The 24,229-nt window shown below is 34.0% G+C and overlaps 2 protein-coding genes across 4 annotated transcripts; both read left to right on the top strand.

Moving 5' to 3' along the window:
* The first annotated feature begins 214 nt into the window (after positions 1–214).
* Positions 215–734, top strand: LOC118349665 (secreted RxLR effector protein 161-like). The gene is made up of 2 exons (XM_035695181.1): positions 215–316; positions 420–734. Exons 1-2 carry the CDS (start codon positions 215–217, stop codon positions 732–734), a joined length of 417 nt encoding a protein of 138 aa, XP_035551074.1.
* A 7,416-nt stretch (positions 735–8,150) lies between these two features.
* LOC109014224 (plant cysteine oxidase 4-like) lies at positions 8,151–14,407 on the top strand. 3 transcript variants are annotated; one of them, XM_018996590.2, is made up of 6 exons: positions 8,151–8,304; positions 8,632–8,936; positions 11,359–11,504; positions 11,716–11,863; positions 13,738–13,941; positions 14,078–14,407. In XM_018996590.2, exons 2-6 carry the CDS (start codon positions 8,834–8,836, stop codon positions 14,194–14,196), a joined length of 720 nt encoding a protein of 239 aa, XP_018852135.1. In that variant the 5' UTR covers positions 8,151–8,304; positions 8,632–8,833; the 3' UTR covers positions 14,197–14,407. The 3 variants fall into 3 exon arrangements, with proteins under 3 accessions (XP_018852135.1, XP_018852136.1, XP_035550866.1); XM_018996591.2 differs by having other exon boundaries at positions 8,152–8,304; positions 8,632–8,808; XM_035694973.1 differs by lacking the exon at positions 8,151–8,304 and adding an exon at positions 8,501–8,516.
* The last annotated feature ends 9,822 nt before the right edge of the window (positions 14,408–24,229 follow it).

Here is a 24,229-nt window from a genome sequence, read left to right as displayed (position 1 = left end):
ACGTAAGCAGGCCTCCTGCCAGTGGTATATAAAGTTTCATAATGTTATTAGCTCATTTGGATTTATTGAGAACCTTGTTGATCAGTGCATATACCTTAAGGTCAGTGGGAATAAATACATTTTCTTAGTCCTATATGTAGATGATATTTTACTTGCAAGCAGTGCTTTAGGCTTGCTTCGCGACACCAAGTAGTTTCTTTCTCAAAACTTTGAAATGAAAGATTTAGATGAAGCCTCTTATGTCATTGGCGTAGAGATTCACAGAGACAAAGAACAAAGAATTTTGGAACTGTCTCAAAAGACTTACATTGAAAAGGTTTGGAAAGATTCAACTATAGAGTTGTAAGGCTTTAGTGGCACCTATTGTCAAAGGGGATGCATTTAGTAAAATCCAATGCTCTTAAAATGCATCGGAGCAGGAGCAGATGAAAGGGATATCGTATGCATCTGCAGTAGGAAGCTTAATGTATGCACAGGTCCGCACTAGACCTAACATTGGCTTTGCAGTGGGATTATTGGGTCCATATCAAAGTAACCTAGGTTTGGGTCATTGGAAGGATGTAAAGAAGGTTCTACGGTATTTTCAAGGAACCAAGGACTACAGATTGACCTACAGACACACTGATTGTTTAAAGGTGGTTGGTTATTCAGACTCGAATTTTGCTAAATGTGTAGACACCAAAAAATCTAATTCAGGAAATATTTTTCTACTTGCTGGGGGTGCTATATCCTGAAATAGTAAGCAAACTAGTGTTGTTATGTCTACTATGGAGGCAGAGTTCATAGCATGCTATGAAGCTACTACACAGACGTTATGGCTGAGGAATTTCCTCAGTGTTCTTAAGATTATGGATTTAGTAGAAAGGCCACTAAAGATCTTCTGTGATAGTACTGTTGTAGTTTTCTTCTCCAAGAACAACAAAAGCAGTAGTAGAAGTAAGCATATCGACATTAAGTACCCCAGTGTTAGAGAGAGCATTAAAAGGAATAAGGTGTTTATTGAACACATAACTACTAAGTTGATGATTGCAAATACCATGACCAAAGGCTTACCGGTATTGCAGTTCAAGCGTCATGAGGACAATATGGGACTTGTCAATTTATTTTATGTTTAGTTTCTCTTTATTTGGTCTATAGACATACAATATTCATTTTGGTTTTATTTTGAAGAATAAAGTTGTTTTGTGCATATTGTTTTTATCCATAGGGATAATGTAAAGTAGGACCCCGAATGATTTATTGGAAATTCATTCATAAAGTTGTTTGCTCATATGGCACTTATTTAAGGGGTATTGTACATGTGATACATGGAAGGGATGGCTTGACTTTATAAAGGGCTTTACTGCCATGATTCATGTATAATATTCTTTTTCTGAGTGGGGGTATTTTGTAACTAGTTGAAATAAACAATGATTGGTCATATTTGTTTTTCTATCACCCTACATGGAAATTTGTGTGACATGAGGGTCAAGTGAGAGAATGTTAGAGTTTTATTGAGAGTGACCCACATGCAACAATTTGTTAAGAAGTTTAATTCAATTAAAATTGGGTGTTAAGAGTTTTATTTCTAGTAAACAACTAGTAATGGATAACTCCTACTCCTTGATGGGAGGAATAGTTCAAGTCTAACTCTGTTAGAGAGTCCCTAGCCTAGCCTATAAATAAAGGGCCTGTGTACATCATCGATACGACAATCAAAAGGCATAAGCCAGAAGATTCTCTTCCTACTCATGTTTAACATATTTTTTAGGTTCTTGTTTATTCTTGAATCACCATGGTAGGAGGTACGCGCTATTTCATTTTTGCTGCTAACTATTCCATATTCAGTATTTTATTCTCTCATTGTTGGTATGTGGGTATGTTGCATGGACATCATTAATCACCTATGATCCAAAAAGATGATTTTAATTAAGTTTTATTGCAATATTACTCTGACTCTCATGTAGACTAGATTGATATTAATCAAATGCAGGCTGAAATATAGAGTTAGGATTTAAAGTGAAAAGACTTCTTGTTCCAAAATATGTAGAGGAAAATCATTCATAGATTTAAAAAGCCTCAAACATCCAGCAGACAAGATGGCATCATATTCATGTACAACGTCAGTGAGAGAGAATTGAAACAATTCATGGCCACCATTATTGAGCTTGCCAAAAGAATAATCTTCGCGCCATTACCTGTACAAACTTGCTTTCCCCACATTGTACCTACATAGCCATATTCTTCAAACTTTAAATATATACATACATGTGTGTATGTGTATTTTCTATTCTCCTTCTGTTCCACGGAGTTGATGACAAAGTGTAGGCATTCTCCATCCTTGATCCCCTGCTAAACATCCTCTCTCTCTCTCTCTCTCTCTCTCAAACACACACAAAAGTAGTTATATATTTCTCAAGGTTCTTCATCATGTTTGTTGGCCTTCAGTATATTTTTGTTTGGATCACTTCGGTCACACTTAATTTCAAGTTGAGGTGTTATTGGTAGTTGCTCGAATTACTATTCTTTTGCTATTTGAAGCACTTGTTGTTTGCACGTGAAAAAAAACTTTTCGGTCTGTACATTCTACAACTCTTTAACTTTGAGGGAACTGGACATGAGAATTGAATTAATAATGTGTTAGGCAACTATTATCTAAGTTTCTAAGAAACTTGCATTGAAGATGTCATTGAAATAGGTATAACAATCCTGAAATTTAGACTTGCAAGAAAATATTTGATGACAAATCATAATATGGTGAGGTGGCGAACGCTAAACTTGGTGCTAACATTGAAGATCACGCAACCCATCAAGTAATGAGGAGATGTGAGGTTGTTGTATGACAAGAATGTAAACCAGACTTGTTGTGTGAGGTTTTGTGATGAAATTTGTTGTGGTTGTGAATAATGTAAATTGGACTTGTGGTTGTGAGGCTTTGTAATGAAATTTTTTGTGGTTGTAAAGAATGTGATGGACATATTTGTTGATTACCTATTATACTTTGAAGTCTTTGTATTCTTAAAGTTGGTTAATCTTGATGTTTATTGAAATATAAAAATTTCTTTCCAAGTAGATTATAAAAAAATGTTTTTGCATCTAAACTCTTACCAGGTGGATTATTTTTTTGTTAGATTAGAATAGGTGTTGGATTAATATCCTTTAGGAGGAAATTAAGTCTGGGGATTTGGTGCCTGAGCATGAACGTGTGGGTAATATGGTGTTGGGAGCCTTTTTTAGAGTGATAGTGCATGACAGGAAGTTGGTGATATTGGTATTGTTGTACATACATTTGGCTTTGGAAAATGATACTATGCCCCCTAATTCTACTTTCCAACTCAGTTTTGGTGTTCGTGAATCCCGTTTCTTTCCCTACTTAGTTGTCCATTTCCAAGCAACTGATATGAGTTTTCTAACTCAATTTCCATTTGCAAGCAACTAATATCCATTCATCCAAGCAATACCATTCTCACAAAAGCTAACCCAAGCACATGTACATATACAGTACCATTCTTCCAAATCAAATAATTTAACATCCATAGTCATACTCAAATCTTACAAAGCACACATTTACAAAATATTCATATAGAATTCGACAATTATAATTACGGCCAAATGATCCATTTACAATTTTTCTATTAATACAATACAAAGCACCAACATGATCGATCCACCAGAAGAATTTGATAGCTATAACTATTGCTGCAAGGCCAATTGAGTTTGTGATCACATCAAAGAGATGGTCTTGAGCAGGCCTTAACAATTTCATTTTTGAATTTGTGACGTATGTCATAGCACAAATTTAACTGTTGTGATTGAGACCATGATTCCTATCATCCATCTTTCTTTTGTGGAGTCCCTTTCAGGTTGAGTTTGCATGCATAAGGTCAATCGTGACTTCAAGCATTTGTAATGAGTTAACTAAAAAATAGAAATGTAATAAAGCATCCCAAGCACTTAATTTCAATAGTAATCATTTATTAAAGGTTGTATATAACTTAATATTTTGTCATGTAAGGTACCTGACAAGTTTGGTCATTTAAAAATAAATAAATAAATAAAATATCGAGAAATATTAGTATTCCCCAAAAATTAATTTTGGATAGCATCTCTGTCAAAATTGGAGTTGAGGTAAAGAAAAGCTACTGAGAAATCAGAAAAATGAATGATTAAAAAATGATAAATCTAAACTGTATTGCAGTATTTCTTCTTTACATAGAATGAGCTCTATTTATAAAAGAGCCAAAACTAATTAGCCAACAAACTAAAATAGATTTAATATAACATAATTAAATGGGTGAAATAGTATTTCTAATTCTTTCCCTCAAGCTGGAACATCTTGATCTGTACATGCAGCAGAACTTGCGTTATATAGTCCATAAACGAAATATTGATTGCTTGAAGTCCATAGATTCTTAGCCAGGGAAGGCAAAAAACATAGAAATAATAGCTCCAAGCCCATAGTTAATTCAACACCAAATTGGTATTAGAATCACTGGAAAATTAGTATCGTTGAAATACCAAGAAACACCAAAAAAACAAATTATTGGAGAAGGCCGAACACCGAACAATGCCGCAATCATGCTAGAAATAACTTGAAGCTACCAAAACAACGGTAGAACAATGCTAATTATAATCGATGGATTGCATACATGGAGTGGTTATGATACCATTTGTTATAAACCCACTAGGTATAACTCACCCTTAAAAATCGGTTTACAAGGGAAGGGTGCCCAAGGGCTTATAAACCAACAATCAATCTCATACTTAATCGATGTAGGATAGTAACATGGGGGATAGGGATTCACATAGGAGGAACGACAAAGAAGGGGGAATTCGCTCAATGGCTGAAAATTGCACGGGGGAGAGGGGATAGATGGAATGGAGGAATTATGTTCTGGACTCAAGGGGAAGAAGGTCTCGCTTTCGATTCTGTTCATGGGGTATCGAGGACCAATGGGAGGGAGCTGATATGTTTGCTGATGAGAATGCAAAGTGTCATATTTTTCTCCCTTAATGTTTAGTCTTTTATACTTATTTGGTGCCTAAATGTACTCATTATTCTTATATTTTTATTTAGGAAGCAAACGGAAGTTGTTTAATGCAAAACGAAGTTAATTGGGCGGTTCTGGACAGTTTCGACACTGCTTCTTAATCTGGTAATAACTCTCTTATCTGAGCTCCGATTGAGATAAATCAAGATGCTATGGAACACCAAGACAAAGATCTACAACTTTCATGTTTTGAGTTTAGAAAGATACTGGCTTAATAAAAGTCATAATCAGGCTTGAAGTTGACACACCTGCACTGCTGACGTTTCAGAACATTCGGCCTTATCGTGCAATTCAAATATGCGATTTAATTGCAGATGTTTTGGAGATCTGGTGCACGAAAGTTACAGCTGAAAAACACCGTTTTCCTAGTTATATTAGGATTCTATTTTATTTTTAATCTTTCCCTTAATTAAGTCAGATTTGGATATGGTTATTTGAGGATAATGTTTAGAATATTTTAAGGGGCATGGAGGTGTAAAAGAGAGGGAAAAATCATCATACTAGGGCATCTCTCTCCCCTTTTCTCTAACTCCTCCTTCCAGTTTTTATGATGGTTTTGTGTGGCTAAACTTTCATAATTGGTCGAAAGAACCGGAAACCTCGGAATCAATAAAACTATGAGATCTGATTTGTTTTTAGTGTTAAAAAAGAAATCATCATACTAGGGTAGCTCTCTCCCCTCTTCTCTAACTCCTCCTTCCAGTTTTCATGATGGTTTTGTGTTGCTAAACTTTCATAATTGGTCGAAGGAAACGGAAATCTTGGAATCAATAAAACTATGAGATCTGATTTGTTTTTAGTGTTCAATTTATGCTTTGAGTATCGAATGTTTTTCTATGCCTATTTTCATGATTGTCTCGTTTAATTACTAGGAGGCCTACTAGTTTATTATTCGTTGCAATCTACTGCTAGATTAGGCATCAAATCCGTAATTGTTTGATCCATTTAATTTGTGAAACAACTAAGATTTGATGATTTACTGCGTCAGAAATTATTAGATCTTAGGAAGAACGCTCGATGAAATTAAATACAACCGCTTGTGCTTGTGTTGTTTAGCTTCATCAATCTCTCTAATTCTTAAGGTTGCTACTAGATTAAACCTTTAGCGCTTGTCTTGGATTGTTTAGTGGTTAAGGTTAATTAGATCGATTATTTTCTAATTAACTACGACTAAGGAGAGATAGGAAAATAATTCCAATGGTGAATATTCAAAGTATGAATTAATATATATTTGCATCGATGATCAGTTGTAAAATTCCGATGGTGGATGTTGACTTAGACCAAGGTTTGTTCTTTTAATTGATTTCGATACTTTAATTTGAATTGTTTCTTAGTTGTTCTTCTTAAAATTGTTTTCTTTATGCTCAAACCCCACAATCCTTGTTCACGTAGCATAAAATTAGGCTAAATACTCTCCGTGGGAACGATCATTACTAGCACTACTACATGTATTTTTAGGAGTATAGGTTCTATTTTTGGTTGCCTGCGACATTTTCCTATTCTCTAACTCCTCCTTCCAGTTTTCATGATGGTTTTGTGTGGCTAAACTTTCATAATTGGTCGAAGGAAACGGAAACCTCGGAATCAATAAAACTGTGAGATCTGATTTTTTTTTTAGTATTCAATTTATGCTTTGAGTATCAAATGTTTTTCTATGCCTATTTTCATAATTGTCTCGTTTAATTACTAGGAGGCCTACTAGTTTATTATTCGTTGCAATCTATTACTAAATTAGACATCAAATCCGTAATTGTTTGATTCCTCTAATTTGTGAACTAACTAAAATTTGATAATTTGCTGCATCAAAAACTATTAGATCTTAGGAAGAACGCTCAATGAAATTAAATGCAACCGCTTGTGCTTGTGTTGTTTAGCTTCATCGATCTCTCTAATTCTTAAGGTTGCTACTAGATTAAACATTTAGCGCTTGTCTTGGGTTGTTTAGTGGTTAAGGTTAATTAGATCGCTTGTTTTCTAATTAATTACGACTAAGGAGAGATAGGAAAATAATTTCAACGGTGAATATTCAAAGTATGAATTAATATATATTTGCATCGATGATCAGTTGTAAAATTCCGATGGTGGATGTTGACTTAGACCAATGTTTGTTCTTTTGATTGATTTCGATACTTTAATATGAATTGTTTCTTAGTTGTTCTTCTTAAAATTGCTTTCGTTATATTTAAACCCCCTCCAATCCTTGTTCATTTAGTATAAAATTAGACTAAATACTCTTCGTGGGAACGATCCTTACTTGCACTACTATATGTATTTTTAAGAGTATAGATTTTATTTTTGGTTACCTGCGATAGCACACCAAATTTTGGCAGAGGCGATAAGAGGTGGGGAGAGGCTCAGAGGGGGAGAGTGTGGATGCTAGGGCATGATCAATTCACTACAATGAGCTGCTCCAATTGGACTGAACTTCTCTTAGACCGGATTTGCCACATTAGAGGGTGTGTGGTGTGTGCTCGTAAAATTGGCTTAAGAATAGAATTTTCCTATTTTTTATAGGAAAAATTATTCTCATCAGCAACTATTCACTACCCCACACCCTATGAAAAAAAAGAGCTATAGATGTGAGGTGTGAAAGTGAATAGTAACTGATACATAATTCATCTTTTTATAGTAAGATGAAAGGAGTGTAGGATACCATTATTCAAATATTTAATCAATAGAAGTGTTGAGTCGAAATAGTATTACTTAGGACATGCTTGAATGTTTAGAGTTAAATAGAAGTGAAATAATGTAAATAAAAATGTTTTATTGAAGTTTGGAAAATGAGAGAAAAAAATTGAAAAAATAAATTATATTTTAAAATTAATATTGTATTGATGTTTGTGAAAGTGAATATATAAAATTAAATTGTTTAAATATAATATTTTTTAAAGTTTATAAAAATTATATTGATATTTGTATTTGAGTAATTAGGTATTAAGTAATGATTAAATAAAAGAAAATTAAAATTAAAAATTAAAAGGTATTTTGTGTTTCAAGATTAAAATTACGATAAATTTTAAAAAGTTGGAAATACTGTTTACCAAACATCCCGTTGATACACAGGCGAAACCAGTTGGTGGTTAGCAACCAAAAGACCAAAGTGAGACAATAAAATAAACAAAAAATGACGTAAGTAAGATCTTCTTTCGGCTCCTTCCCGATTCTCACTTTCCATTCATATCCCTCCAAGTTCCAACATCCCCACTTCTTCACAGCTCTCCCTCTTTTCTCTGTCTCTGCTTTTGGTTGCTGGATCTTTCAATGGCTATTTCAGGTTCTGATCCAATCTGACTTTTCTTCTTTCGAATTTTTTCTTATTTAAAATGGCCAAATTTCATCCATTTCTGTCTCTTTGCGTTTTTCTCCCCCTTTAAAACATATCAATATCATAAAGAGATGGGCTTTTCCCCATTCTTTTGGCTTCCTAAGATAATACGTAAAGTTACCTACATGAAAATGTTTCAATTAACCCAAATAGTTTTGTAGGTTGGTTTATTTGTCTGTTTGTTTCTTTGTTTCGGCTGGGCAATTTATGGGTTCATTTGATCTTAGTGTGAAATTTGACTTGCTCTGGGTTTGATATTGATTTTTATTTCAATAGGTGATCATTAAAGATGATGGCAGACAAGGAGAGAGAGAATTGCAATGCAGATCTATTACTGTCTGTTGGATACACACAATAAGATACAAGTATTACCCAGTTGTGAATTTTGACGTCATTGACATCAATTATAACTTCCTGGCGAAGACGTAATCAGCTTACCGATAGTTTTCTTCAGTTAAGTTGGTACCCTCTTTACAAGATGCCATATTATATACAGAGACTTTATAATCTTTGCAAAGCATCATTTTCCCCGAATGGACCAGTCTCAGACGAAGCACTTGAGAAAGTCCGGGCTAAGTTAGGTATTAAGAAGGATCCTCTTGTTGTCTCATGTATATATAAACTTTACTTGCATTGTGTAGCTTCATGTTATCAATAGCTTATTTTTCTCGTTATTTATATGAAATATTTTACATATCAGATGCTGTTTGAAACGTGGACAGCATTATCAAAATAGTTGTTACTTGGAATGATGTTTGACTAGTGTCTCACTTCTGGAGCTAACCCATTGCTTGACCATGAGCTGGCCGATTCTATGGTCAATTCCAGTTTGGCAGACACGCAAAGGCACATGTATCTGACTATCCTTGTCCAAGTTGGATTGGAAGAAGCAGCTTCCAAGGAACCTGTATGAAAAGTTGTGGGAGATCCGTTTGAGAAGTCTCTAATGGGCATAGCCATCATCAAAACTATTCTCATTTATAATACTATCGACAAGAAGATTTTAAAACCTTATTGGAAAAGCATTTCAATTGGTTATTAACCTTAAAAGTTACTTTATATGATATTTTTTCTCAGCAATTCAAGCCAATTTGGGATGTTTTGAAATTTGTTTTATCTTCATGTTTTCCAAACCATTTGAGGAATGTACTCTTTTTATTGTATGAGTAGTATTCTGTATGAGGATTATGTTTCCCATGTAATTGGGGACTCCACTTGCTGTTTTCTCAACTATTAGGGATCCAGGAAAACATAAACAAAATAAAATTAGAAAGCCCTGTACAGAAAAGATCAAGTAGTACTGCTGATTTTTCACATGTTCTATTTGCGGTTTTCTCAACTACTAGTGATCCAGAAAAACAGAAACAAAATAAAATTAGAGAGCCCTGTACAGAAAAAATAAAGTAATGCTGCTGATTTTTCACATGTTCTATTTGAATTTTTGTATTGGAACTATTCAGGTGTTTTTGTGTGTTCGGCATAATTTGTTCATTATTTTTGAGGTAAAGATTTGACCTTTGATTATTTAACTAGTAATTGTATTGCTAGGAGGTTGACATGGTGTCAGTGTTCAATATATTGAGACCTAATAAGCCATAAATGTCATGCCAAGTGGTCATTTGTGTTTGAGAAGTATCCGGTCCATGCATGCCACAATACAAGAGAAGTTTAGTGTGAGGCCTTGGGCTTATCAGAATGTACCAATAGTGAGTAGCAACAATATTTGTTTGATGGAGGTGTCTGATATAAAATTTTGATAAGTTAAACTTTATTGATAAAAAAAGGATGTAATCCAGGTACACTTCAGTATACAGGATGTACACCTAGGGGAAAAAGAAACTGAAAAGAAGTGAAAAGCCTGATAACTAGAACCAGTAGAACAAGATTGGGCAACCATCCAAAAGAAAAAGAGTTCTAAAAAAATCCTTGACTTCTAACCGATTTTCTGAAAATCCTTGGATGTTTATTATTCCTTTACCTCTATATGCACTACATTACACAAGATAGATTAGTTTCCATAAATTGGCTCTTTTGAAGCAAACAAAACAGTCGCTCCAACATGCCAAAACAACACCACTCTAATGACCTAACCCAGTTTGGCCCGAACAAACCCAAGTAGTGTAAAGCACTGGCTACCTAACATTGAAGTAAAAGAGGTCAATCCCTCCCCCAGTCCTCTTACATAAGGAACACCAATCTAACACGGTAATATCATAAGTGAGAATCTTTCCAAGAGTTGGAGTCCAAAACAATGAATGCCACTCAATGGAGCCACAATTCATCAAAATTTTCTTCCAAGGGAGAGAAGAACTACCATGAGTCAATACTGCCCTATAGAATGATCTAACATCAAATTCCCCTCGCTTTTGACTGGGTCCAGCGAAGCCAAAGTGTGTCCACCCTGTACCTTCTCAATACTATGGAGTACAAGACATTATAAAAAGAAGTTATAATCTCCACCTCCCAATTATGTACCTCTTGGACAAACTCAACAGTATAGAAGTTGGGGTATAGCAATCAAACAAGATCGAACTGTTCTCATTTGAGACTTTCAATGTGTTTGAGGAGCTTGTTTGAGGTTTTTATTGACGCAGCTATTGTGGATTAGTTTTCCCAAGACTTGCTATTGAATCTATCATTTGGATTAACTCGTGTTCCTGAACATAAGCATTGGTTTTAACTGTTAGATGCTAATGGTTCTTCATATCTATAAAACACTACTGGACAAGGTTGTACTTTATATACAAGGGGTTGCTATAATTATGTTTATTGGTGCTTGGCCTTCATAGACTTATTTATATGTAGAGTAGAAATTTATTTATAAGTGGAGTTTCTACTTTTATGATTATTTGGCATACCCGTATGATATCTTTAATCTCATATTTTGTGACATTTCTAACTTGTACTCCCTTTGTATAGGTGTATAAATTGTAAGTTCTCATAACGCCACCATCCCCATTTGGTAGCTTCGCAATTTTAACTCTAGCTATAACTTTATTTCAGACAAAATCAAGCCTTCCGACGTAGGTCTCGAACAGGAAGCACAGCTGGTACGCAGTTGGTCAGCTTCTAAAAATGAGCGTAATGGAAGCCATCAATCAATGCCACCTATTAAATACTTGCATTTACATGAGTGTGACAGCTTCTCTGTAAGCACAAGGCTTTATGTAATCGGTTTTCAATTGCAAATTTGATTTTTGAAGAATTATGACTTTGAAGTTGCTTATAAAAAGAAGTTACATTTAATTTGAGAATTCTGTTGTATTTGATGCATCATATATCTTCCATAAAAGTTGCCCTTAGAATTTAGATAGTTGAAAATTGAATTACTGAGTTACTGGTTTTTAACATTTTTTGAAGATAGGAATCTTCTGCATGCCACCTTCCTCTATCATACCTCTTCATAATCATCCTGAAATGATTGTGTTGAGCAAGCTTGTTTATGGCACCCTACATGTTAACTCATACGACTGGCTGGATTTACCTGGGCCTGCTGATCCTTTGCAAGGTGTGTTTTTTTATCAGATTATCACTCCTCCTAATGAATATGTTAGGCAGTCATACTATTTAATCTCACATTTGTTGCTCTTATATATAATTCCTGGTAGTTGGTCTTGGCAGGCAGTAATATGGGTAACTTTATTATGATGTTATTATATTACTGAACAACATTATGTCTCCTTTCTTTTAATTGAGTTGCAATAATAGGAGCTGTGTTGACCTGTGACTGGCTTTCTTCTAGATAAACATGTACAACAATATTCTCATGAAAACCACAAACTAGAAAGCCAGGTAAGGGAAGATCACAAGCTATGAACTTTGCTTTTGTTTTGTTTTGTTTTTTTTTTTTTCAGGTGCAGCTTTGTACAATGATTGTTTGATTAGTGGAACAATTTTCTTGATTGAATACTTCATTGGCCCTTATTATTCATGTTATTGATCATTAGGATGTCTTTTCTCAAACATCATATTGCTTTTTGTTTGCTTAATGGGACATTACATGACCATTTGGATGATTCTTTGATACAAGGGAAAAGAAAATTTTGCAACTTTAAACAACTTGGGGTTTTACACTTTGCACCCTAAACTAACAAAACTAACATGCACCCTTAAACTATCAAAACACTTTGCACCCTCCCTTGAGATTGGTCATAAGGATTGTGCTGCATTAATCTCAAGGGAGGGTGCAAAGTGTTAGCTTTTAGTAGTTTGAGGGTGCAATGTGTCAGTTTTGATAGTTTAAGGTGTAAAATGCAAAATCACTAATAGCTTGACAGTGCCAAGTGTATTCATCCCTTGATAGCTAAGGGAGACAAAATTTAAAAGGTTAAATTTGGACAATCAAGGAATTGGCACATTCTATCTAGGATGGTAGTGAATATCCATCCAATAGAAGGATTTCATATGTTAGCATAGGAGTGATCCGTGTGTATTGAACCAAAAAATAATGACAATGTGCGTTATTCATGAGATGTGCACGCCTTTTGTCAATGTTACACAAGTCCATTTGGACATGTGAAATCCTGGATTGTCAATTATTACATTTGTGATTGACAGATTCAATCATTCGAGTGTTGCTTAGTCTAGGTGTGCTAAGCACTAGGAGAAATAAATGATAATAAATAAAGTGCTTTCTACCCCTACAGGAAAGTAAACGTAATAGATGTTTTGCAAAAAAATGTATTTCTTTTTTTAATTTTAATTTTAGTGTCGATAAGTTATGTGCTGAAATACAATCAGTAGAAACCAAGAAGAATTTTTTTTTTTTTTTATCAAAAACCAAGAAGAAATTTGAAGGGAGGAGAGAAAGCGGAAATGGAGGAGAAGTAAGGTGCAGAAGAAGAAGGGAAGAAAATATCAATCAAATTATTATTTTGTCAAAAGTGTTTGACAACAGTACTGAAATAGGTTTCTTTTAACTGGTACATAAGAATTTTATTGACGAGAACTAGGCATAGTTCAAGTTCACGGGACCCTTCTCGTCATCACCCAAGCTATCCCCATTCTAGCAAAGAATTTCCAGATAAGCTTCCTTGTGAGCTTATCACCACACCATAGGTCATGCCAGAACTTGATTCTAGATCCATCGCCCACCTTGAACCGAGGATATCTAGAAAACTAAACCTTCGTTACACTTGGGCAGACAGCCAACAAAAGGAAATAACAAACCTTTATCTGCATCTCTGCTTTTTAAGAAAACAATGTTGGGTGGGATAAAGGTCAGTCTTTATCACAGCCAGTGTGAAAAGAATGGTGAATATCTCAAATGATGCCACAATATCAGCTTTTTACTCATTGAAAGGTTGGCATGTTTTGTTATTGGCAAAGAATGTCTGCATTTTTTTGGATTCATACTACAAATTGAAACTTGTGGTTTTTCAGCAAGACCTGCAAAGGTCAATAGAGATGTCGAGATGGCAGCACCTTCTCCAACAACAATTCTTTATCCCAGAAGTGGGGGCAATATCCATAGTTTTCGAGCCCTATCTCCCTGTGCTATATTTGACATCCTTTCTCCACCATACTCTTCAGAACATGAACGAAACTGCACTTATTTCCGAAAGTCTCTAAGAAGGGATCTACCTGGTATAAAATTTATGCAAATTTTTAGTTATTGTCTTTCATTCCATTTTTTGTTTGATTGCCTCTCCTAAATCGAAATTGCTAATTCATAATTCATCTTTAACTGTGGCAGTCATTCATGTTCTTTCTTGGAATGTAGGTGATTTTCAGTTGGATGGAGGTATGGTTTCTGGTGTGACTTGGTTGGAAGAATTCCAACTTCCTGACAACTTTGTCATACGCAGAGGGGAGTACAAGGGTCCTGTTATTAGAACGTGATACTTCTTGTTTTGGCATACCATGCATTTTGATTATCCTTACTCTTGGTAGTATGATAATTGAGGGAATCCTGGTATACAAGTTGTCAATAGCCATTGCAATAAGTTATGTTTTGATTATATGTTAGGCATTTGGTTTGTACATATTACACAAATATTCTTCCCTTTGGTGACCTGACCTTTAACTAGTGGATTTCTTTCTAGAGATGAAATCCTTTGCTGTCCTGTGCTGGGCTTCCATTGGCTCTCTGCCTCCTCCACTTGTCACTTCCTTGCTTTTCTTCTCTCTTTTTCTTCAAACATCTTCTTTTATTTATATATGGATCAGCACTGTCATTGTTTTTGGTCAGTAAGTAATCAAGTAGGAGACCAAGGGCCATCCAGAGCTTAACCCCAGAGCATTTATTGGCCTAATGTTCAAGAGTTTCCCAGCAATTAACTCTCAATCTCTCTCTGGGATGTTTGGAAAATGAAATGAGATGAAAAATATGTGAATAATAGTAAAATGGTTTGAGCTATGATGTTTTATGGGATGAGATGAAACCATCTCAACATCCAAACAACCCTTAGATGACTTTTTTCCCCTTGTTTTACTATATGAAAATATGATAGAATTTCGCGTAATATATATATATATATATATATATATATATATATATTAACGTTTTCAGTTTTCTTACCTTTGTGTTTAGTAAGAATTGTGGAAATAAAATATATAGTTTTTAACTTTATTTGATTGAAGAGAAAAATTATGAGAGTAATGAGTATTTTGTTTAAATTTGTGATCATGCACAAAATACCCTTATAACATATATGAGTATTTATCTTCTTCTTAAATGAGAATACTTAAGAGTAAAAAACAAAAAAATAAAAAAATAAAAAATAAAGAAACAGAGAGCAGCACTTGAGATCAAATATTGGATCGCATTCATAGCTCAGGTAAGGAACACAATTCTAGACTAATTTATTGGATATATCCATTTTTCCTTAATTTTTATTATTTTTTATATTCGTGTCTCCTCTAATGAGGTTTTTATTCCTCCAAGACTCCAGAAAATACTTTACTCTTTTTTAATGTATTAATCATTAGAAAACACCAACGCTCATCATTTTTGTTTCTACTGCCAACTAATTAAAGAAAATCTATATAATTTATTTAGAGAAATTTTTTAATCTATAAGCCGGTGTGAATAACACATTTTAATAAGTTGTTTATATGGTATAATTTGATTTGAATGAAAAATTTTAAAATTTAAATTTTATAAATTAAATTTTACTAGTTATATAAATGGTAAATTCTACACACCAATTTGAAAATAGAATAATTTTCTATTAGAAGAAATCAGGTTCGAAAGGATAAGAGAACCTTCAAACTAGCTTACCTAATGAGAAAAATGCTCACCATTCTCTATGTATTTACTTTTAATAGATAAGATGAAAATCTACTGAAATTAGAAGTACGATAGGAGGAAAACACCTCAAAACAAACGTTACAAAAAAGAAAATAAAACTTAACAGTTCCGATCCCTTATATATTTCCTGACTCGCTCCCAAGAGAGTGGTCGGTCGCCTTAAGCATAATGTTTTCTACTTGGAGGAATATCCTAAAGGCTATATAGCAATAGATGACTTGAAACAATTTATGTCCAAGTGGCCATTCCAAATCCATTCTCGCATTTTAAAAAAACAAATCCAATCCTCACAAAGAAACAAAAACTTGGTGGAAACTTTTCTCTAGCTAATAGATACCTGAGCTAGAGCATTGACATTGTGGGTTGTGTTTAGGTAGTAAGGTATTATCCGGTATTCTGTTAATAGTAATAAAAAAGTAATAATAGAATATTGATTTAAAATAATGAAAAAAAATCCAGATGTAAAACAACGTCGTTTCATCACACGGGGGTCCAAAACGCAGAACCCCATTCTCTTCTTCCCTTCTTCTATTATTCTCTGAACCTCTCGGATCTCCTCTGCTCGACGCCTCTGTTCCCTCTCTATTGCTGACGTTCTCTCTTTGCGCCTCCGTAGTCTGTTGACTCTGTTCCCCTTCACTTCTCAAACCAGCCTCTGTTCAGACTCTGGTAAGTTGTCCAACTCCGAGCCCTAAATCAAGGAAATTTAATTTTATGTTTTTTTTTTCCATGTTGTTGGGTTGCCTAAAATTAGTTGTTTTGAGTCTAATTGTTGTGAAGTTGTGTTGCAGTAAGAAATTGTGATAGAATTGAATATGGTTGATACGTTGGATTGTGCAAACCAGTATGCATGCAATGTGTTTGACAAAATGTAAAAGTGATATATTACAAAATTAGTTTATGGTTTTAATTGTTTTTGTGCCCTAAATAAATGCATGGATGTCACCTGGCCATGGGAGGAAATAGGAATGTTTCGCAATCATGTTCCTACCAAACAAGTGGTAATTTAAAGAAATTATTCTCTATAGCAAAAGCATTTTTAACAGATCCTAGGCTGAAGGACATTTCTCAATAGTTTAGTGAGCCCCCATCAGTGTAATATGTCCTTGAAAATTATCCTTAAAAATATTTCTGATTTTTTCCTAGAATACCATCTTAACTTCAACATGAAAGACCATGCACCTTATCTACAGTAACATGGAATATATATCTTCCTATATCTTAAATGTATGTATAACGTGAACAGTAATGAACAGTTCTAAACTGTGAACAGTGTCCAGCATCTTCTTCTTGGTTTCTCGTTCCTTTGCATGATATGTTTTTCCTTCCGGTCACAATTTTACTTCTTCTTCGTTAAGTCTCAAACATCTAGTTAGTATTATTGTATTCTGGTGTGACAGCGAAAATATCTAGCCTATTGATAGAAGGGATGGAGTGCAAATACGTCTTGTGGTTTTCCAGCATCTGTAGAGCTTTCAGACTCAAGTGGAGGAAGAAAAAAATTCTCCCGTGCTGTTTGAGGATTCTTCTTCTCGCCGTTGGTATGCAATAATCTTCTAATTTCACTTCTGCATCTAGTTTTTCTTTTTCTCTTTCTCGCATGTTTGTTTCTTTCTACGACTCAGCAATAGAAATATATTTCTTCTTCGTTTCCCTTCTTTCCCTTATGGTTTCTTCTTCATTTCAGATTTATTTTCACATATTTGTTTTCTTTCTTCTTCGTTTCTTTTTGGTTTGAAGAGAGAGAGAGAGAGTTGAAGTGAGAAATGGGTTCGTGCGCGCAAATGCCAGTGTGCGACAAAGAGGAAAATGGAGGTTTGTGGTGGCTGGGTCTGCTAGAGGTTGTCGCCGGTGTGAAGTGGTGGAGGTGCGGTGGCCTAGGTGGCCGCATACGGCTGCGCAACTGGACACAAATGGGTGAAACCCATTTCGGTTGGGTTTCCATGGGGGAGAGGAAGGACTGCTCGTGGGGGATATCGGTGGTGGCGAGGTTGGTCGCCGGCGTGAGGGGGAGTCACCGGTGGTGGTCGTGATGCTGGGTGGCTTGGTATGGTGGCGCAGTTTGAGAGAAATGGGAAAAACCCATTTCGAATGGGTTTCCACGGGGGAGAGAGAGGGCTGCGCGAGGGGGACATTTGTCGTGGCTAAGTTGGTCGTCGGCGTGAGGGGGACTCGCCTGTGGTGGCGGTGAGGTTGGCCGGCGCACGGCGGCGCTGGGCTGGGCTGAAGGAGAACGGGCCGTGGGGAAGAATCGGGCCTAAGGAGAGAGACAAAGTGAGGAAAAAAATAATAAAATCACTATAAAATCACTAAAAAAGAATAATATATGTTGCTATATTTTACAATTTCTCATCTGAAAAAATATCTAACTACTTGTTATTAATAAATAATAGTAAATTCCTTTTTTTGGGGGGGGTAAAACTGAATAGAATAAAAAGTAAGAAAATATTATATAAAATCAAATTGGGAAAAATATCTTTAATTATATATATAGCTAATTATATATATATATATATATATATATATACACACCAATGCATGCAATAATGTCACCGTTCACCAGGATTTTCTCTTGATTACATTTGTGTGTGAAGGATCTTGCCCGGACCTTGACATGAACAAATTATTATTAATTTTGATGACACTGACCCTTTAATTTTTTTTCAAATTATTATTATTATTTTTTTAAAATTTTGCTTTTGTTTGGAAAAATTATGACAATGACCTTGAAAGCTCTCTAGTCTTAAATATTATATAGTCGTATTAATTAATCTAACAATCTAAAGGCATGCATATTGAGTACAAGGCTGGCCTTTAACAATATAACTAATTAATTAATTAATTAACAAAGAAATTAAAAATTTAAAAAGCTGAGATTCTGATTGTGGAGGGTATTGATTAATTTGATCTGAGTGAGACATGCAACATGTTTAGCATAATTTTTATTGGAAGATAACATCATTAATGATCGAGATCAAGTGTAGTGGTGATGAGGTACGACGTGCGTGATCATGATAATCAGTGATGATGAGTTGCCTGTAGGTTGCAACTTGAATAAGTTATATTATTCTCATTTACCTGAGTTTTTTTCTTGTACACTAGATGTTTATATTTTTGAATAATTTATTTTATAGTAATACAGGGCAAACGTGCCTCGCACGTAGCTCTACCACTAGTATATATATGTATATATATATAGATATATATATATATATATATATATGAGTTTAATTCGGAAGGGGATGTATAGTTTTGCAAGCAGCTGTATAGTTTTCAACTTTTCAACAAATGTGGCTGAAAAATGAAAATTCAGAGACTGACTTGGATGAAAATTCTAAGACTGACTTGGTTGCAAACAAAGCCATGACTTTTTTACTTCCAAAAACTTTTTAAATTGTATGCATGATATGTTTAGCAAAAATTGTAGATCATGTCATTAAACAACAACCTTTTTTCCTTGTTTTTTAACTTTTTAGGCAGATTCTAATTATTATGTTTTATTTTGGGTGGCAGCCCATGTATGTTTCTCTATATTTAGCTTCTAATTTATTTTTCTCTATCTTAAATGAGTTGATGCCTTTTAATATAGCCTAGTTATTTTTTAAACTAATTTTTTACTTCTAATTTATTTTTTCAACTTCTTTGATTGTGATATGGATCCTACACCTAGTGGAGATGATCGTTCATAAGGGGACGTGATAAATGCCAGTGCTACCGCTTCTATACCAGTGGGTACTTCTACCCCTAGAGCTACAATTAGGGTAGCTACATCTAGATACCATTGTATAAGTGAAACACTCATTAGACTAGATACCGTTGGAGTTGATATCGAGAGCTATAGGCTTGAATCGAGTAACTTTATATGCTTTTAAATGATTATTTAATTATTTTTAATGTTTCATTTACTTAACTTCTACTTTTTATGATTTTATAGACCTAATTGTGAACCCAAACATAATTACCGATGACTGAGAATCTGAGATGGACGCCCCTTGAGAGTTGGGATAGAGTTGAGGGACTATGGATTATGGAGAACTCACTTTCTTGGTGAGAATCAAATTCTACTTTTATCATGTTCACTTTTTTATTATCAGTTTTTTTCTTTTATTGATTGTAACTCTCTATCTTCATTTCAGGTATGACCAATGGACTATTGAGATTTGGTAAAATCCTTCCTACACAAGTACACATAGTGTTTAATATTTATGTAATTATTTCTAAAGACTAAGTCAATATTGTAATAAATGAGACTGTTATAACTTATAGCTACATGTTATTTAGTTTTTAAACTACTGTATTTAAGTTTTTTTTCAGTATTTTTTTACAGGTTCAAAATTGGGCTTTGGTGAGCCCAAAAATTCGAAAAGGGCATTAATTTAGCCCAATAAACTGTCGGAGCTCTGACCACCGTTCGAAACTCCGATCGGAGTTCGAAGTTTCGAATTTCGATCAGAGTCGGAGTAAAAATTTTCCTCTGACTCCTAGGTCGAAAACACCAACTCTTACTCTATCAGAGTCGGAGCTCAGCTCTACTCAAAATACCTAAGAATACCTAAGAATACCTCATTACCCAAACTAGGCCTTAAGTTAAATGATAGTGAAGTCTCTTATACTAATATCCCTTAAAATAAGGCTGTAATAGATTAGGCATCATTGAGTTTAGATGACTTTGTGCAATAGGAAAATTATCTTGTGAGTCATACTTGGCCAACCACTGTAGCTAAGTTATCCCACTTGTTTATTATTTAAAAATGAGTTTAGATATGATTATAGGATATTTCAATTCATTTGTATGTTGAGTAAATATTTTTTAAAAATACAATTTTTTTCTAAAGGCTATAGACTCTTAATATGCCTATGCATTGGCTAGAGGTTCTCTGGGATGAAGAGAGCATATTGAGAGAAGAGAAAAATTAGTGAAAAGCCATCTCTAAATTAACTTTGCATTATTTTGATTTATAGGTTGCTGGAAATGACCATGAAGTTGATTTTGTATATATTTTAATATTTTGTGTAAGAAAATGAAGTTAGTTTAGATTGATGGACAGATTTTATATATGTATTTTGATGTATAGATTCTTTCTTGGAGATTATGAAAATAAAAAATAAAAAATAAAAAAATATTTAAAAAAAATAAAAAATGTATTAAAAAAGGAGATACAATATTTTAAAAAAATAATAATATTTAATTATTATTGAGAGCAAGATGCAACGGTGACATTAACCAAACTTTGCCTAAATCAATAATAGTCCTCTAAGGATAGAAATCTTATGAGAAATCAAGATGTGTGATATTAATTATGAGAAATCTTATGTGTGACATTTGAGAGTTTAGAAATTATTTAAAAAATAAGTGATAGTTCCAAGGGGATGAAGTAGAATTTTGCAAGACATTATATGACACACAACACCAAGGACAAGAGAACATTATATATGGAGTGAATACATTAAAAACAACGAATCAATGCATGGCTTTGTTTTAAAACAAAGTCCTAATGCTCTAATTTCAAACCACAAGCGAATAATTACTTGATAAGTACATTTATAGGAATGCAACTGATGATCATCCTATGGGATGGGTACGGGTACATATAGGAGACTTGAAGCTCCTTGTCCTTAATTGGGTCCATCCCTATAGCAATGCTATTGTCAATTAGTTTCTAATTACCTCCGCCATCACCTCCGCAGCCTCCGCCACCATCATGGTCACCACCACCACAGCCTCCTCCACCGTCATCTCCTCCATGTTTGCCTCTTTTCCGCTTGCTAGGTTTATTAGACTTATGTCCTCCATGTTTGCTACTTTTCCGCTTGCTAGTTTTAGTAGACTCGTCATCACCACAAGCAAAGATGACCATTGATGTAATAGAGAGAAACATGATGATCATGCCCACCAAATGTAACCCACCCCAGCTTTCCAGCACAATACTCGCGTCATCCGCAACGAAATCTCTAGCCATTTCTGAGAGTAATTCGTTCTCTTGCTTATTAGCTAATTATATGAAAGCTTTACGAACCCATTCATATATATATACTCGTATTAACCTTTCCATAAGCCATCAATGGTGTGTTTTCCCCATCAATTGCATTGATCGTGTAGTGGGGACTGGGAATCGCTTCTCTCATGTCTTCTTCTCCTGAAAATTTAACCTGGAAAATTTAGTGCAGTAGTATTTTCTCCGGCATATGTTACCACATATTTGATGAAGATAATTCTTAGTGGTGGGTTCTGGGAAGAGCAGAGACACGAATGGTAATTCACAACTGTCCGACCAATAATTGTGTTTCACGTGTTCTGTTATTTTACGTAAATTTATTAATGAGTAATTCTACGTACAATCGTATTGTGCGTAAACATCGCGTAATCGTTTTAAAAAAGAGTGAGATTTATTATTAAAAAATTATTTTTTTTATATAAGTCTCATATTTTATTCATTTTTTTCAAAACGATTATGCGATAGTTATATAATTTACAATTATAAATATCTTTTCTTTATTTAAATATTTTGCACAAGCTTTGATCAATCTCCAGCACGAGTAGATATTTTCTGCTTCCCTCCAATTTGGCTCTTGCTTCTTTCGAAATTTCCAACAATATGATTTTTTTGTTAATTCCACGTTGAAAAGACAGTAAAATTTAGTGATTTATAAGTGAATGAGTTTGACTATAAATAAATTAGAATACATGAGTAAACACATAATAGTAGTGTCTTTGCATTGATCACACGCGATGCATAGAAGCTTTATACAGTTATTTCACACCTTTATGATAGAAATTATTTTATTTAAATTCAAATAAAATAACACAATTGCGGTTATTACATATCTACATTCTAAGATTAATGTTCAAAATTTATAATCTACATCCTATATAAATAGTGTTATATCCTGGGAATAAACTTACCAGATTCTGCAAGAATTTCGAGAGTGGGAAGCGAATTAACAATGCCTCACTATTTTGCCATTTTCTAACATTTTCTGTGTGAAATTGGTGCACTCTGTACGATTCGATAAGAGACGCAAAAGAATATCAGAAATAAGACTGATATAAATGATTTGTGAAAGAGAACTGCTACACTAACAGAAGATTTCCACCGAAATAAGTATCAAAAGCAATAATTTCAAAGGCCAATCAAAGAGTAGGCAGTTGGCACTACTCCCAAAAAGAGGGAACAACGGACAACCACCCAAGGTATAAATGATTTGGAAATGATATATGTCCCGCTGGGCTACCGCCGCTCCCAATTTTGTTTTTTTTTTTAGTTTTTTTTAATTTAATGATTAAGGATATATTTTTTAATAATATTGTGATTTTTTTATTTTTTTAAAAAATATTTTAAAATGTTAAAAAATATATAAAAAAAAAAATTCCAAGACTAGCTATCCCATTGAGAGCGGTGGCGGTGCCGCGGTAGAGTCACTCTAAGACGTTTGGATTCGCAAGTCATCTCAGCTCATCTCAACTCATCTCACTACTATTTATTCCTATTTAGCAACTTTAACTCACAAATCTCACTACTATTCACAACTCATCTCATTACTATTCACAATCTATCTCAGCTCATCTCAAGTCATCTCAAGTCATCTTCGAATCTAAACGTCTCATTAATTCACAATTTTGTGGTTATTTAAACAATCAAAATACTTGAATAAGTAAATAAATAAATTTGTATAAGATAATGATTGGTTACGAAGAGAAGCTCTTTAAAAAATTCCTCAAAAATAAAACCCTACAAAATAGTTAAACACAAAAAAAAAAAAAAAAAAAATTTATTATTTAATAGTCAGATTACAAATAAATTCTCAATTACAAAACTTTTGTATTTATCTCTTACTTGATCAGACAAACGACACGTTTACCTTCTGTTGCAATAGCAGTCAAAACTTCTGACGATTTTCAAATATTACCTTCTCTATTAGAACTCCAGTGGCTGCAATCCAATCAACGATCCTCCAAACTCAGAGTACGATCACACTCAAGGAGAGATGAAAAGTAAGATGAAAATTCTCGAGTAAATTTTCACTCTCAAGCACACATCATATATTCTCAATAATTTTTGGTTGAAACTCCTTAGAGAGTTATTAAATCGAATCTCTTTTATTATGAAGTCTAGAAAGAGTTCCAGTTGAGGTAAAACTCTGTTAATTAATGGATCAAGTCTGTCGCGAGAACGTCTTCTAACGAATTGTTGACATTTCACGATAACTCTTCACTGCAGCTTTTGATTTCAGTTCAATCTTCAATTCTGGATTTATGCAGATCCTTATGAACTCGATTTCCACATAACTAACTTATCTAAACAATCTTTAAGACTTCTAGATAAACTCAATGTTATTATAAATAAAGTCAATAATTATTTTATATTCATCCAAAAATACAAATATAATGATAGCATAAACTGTATCACTTAATCACCAAGTCCTGGCCAAACTCTTATATTTACAGTAATGATCCGAAAGCTTCAGCCATTTACGGCCCTGTAATAAATTTCAATCTCTTCTATAGGAACAATCATGAGTTGAAAAATGAGGCATACATAATGGATAGCGTAATTGGCTCAAACAAGCACCAATCTCCTTTTATTACTTGAAATATATATATATATATATATATATATATAT

Source organism: Juglans regia, chromosome 10 (genome assembly GCF_001411555.2).
Source record: "Juglans regia cultivar Chandler chromosome 10, Walnut 2.0, whole genome shotgun sequence".
Taxonomy (NCBI): Eukaryota; Viridiplantae; Streptophyta; class Magnoliopsida; order Fagales; family Juglandaceae; genus Juglans; species Juglans regia.
Note: the sequence above shows the minus strand (reverse complement) of the source record. Positions and strands in the feature narration are given on the sequence as shown.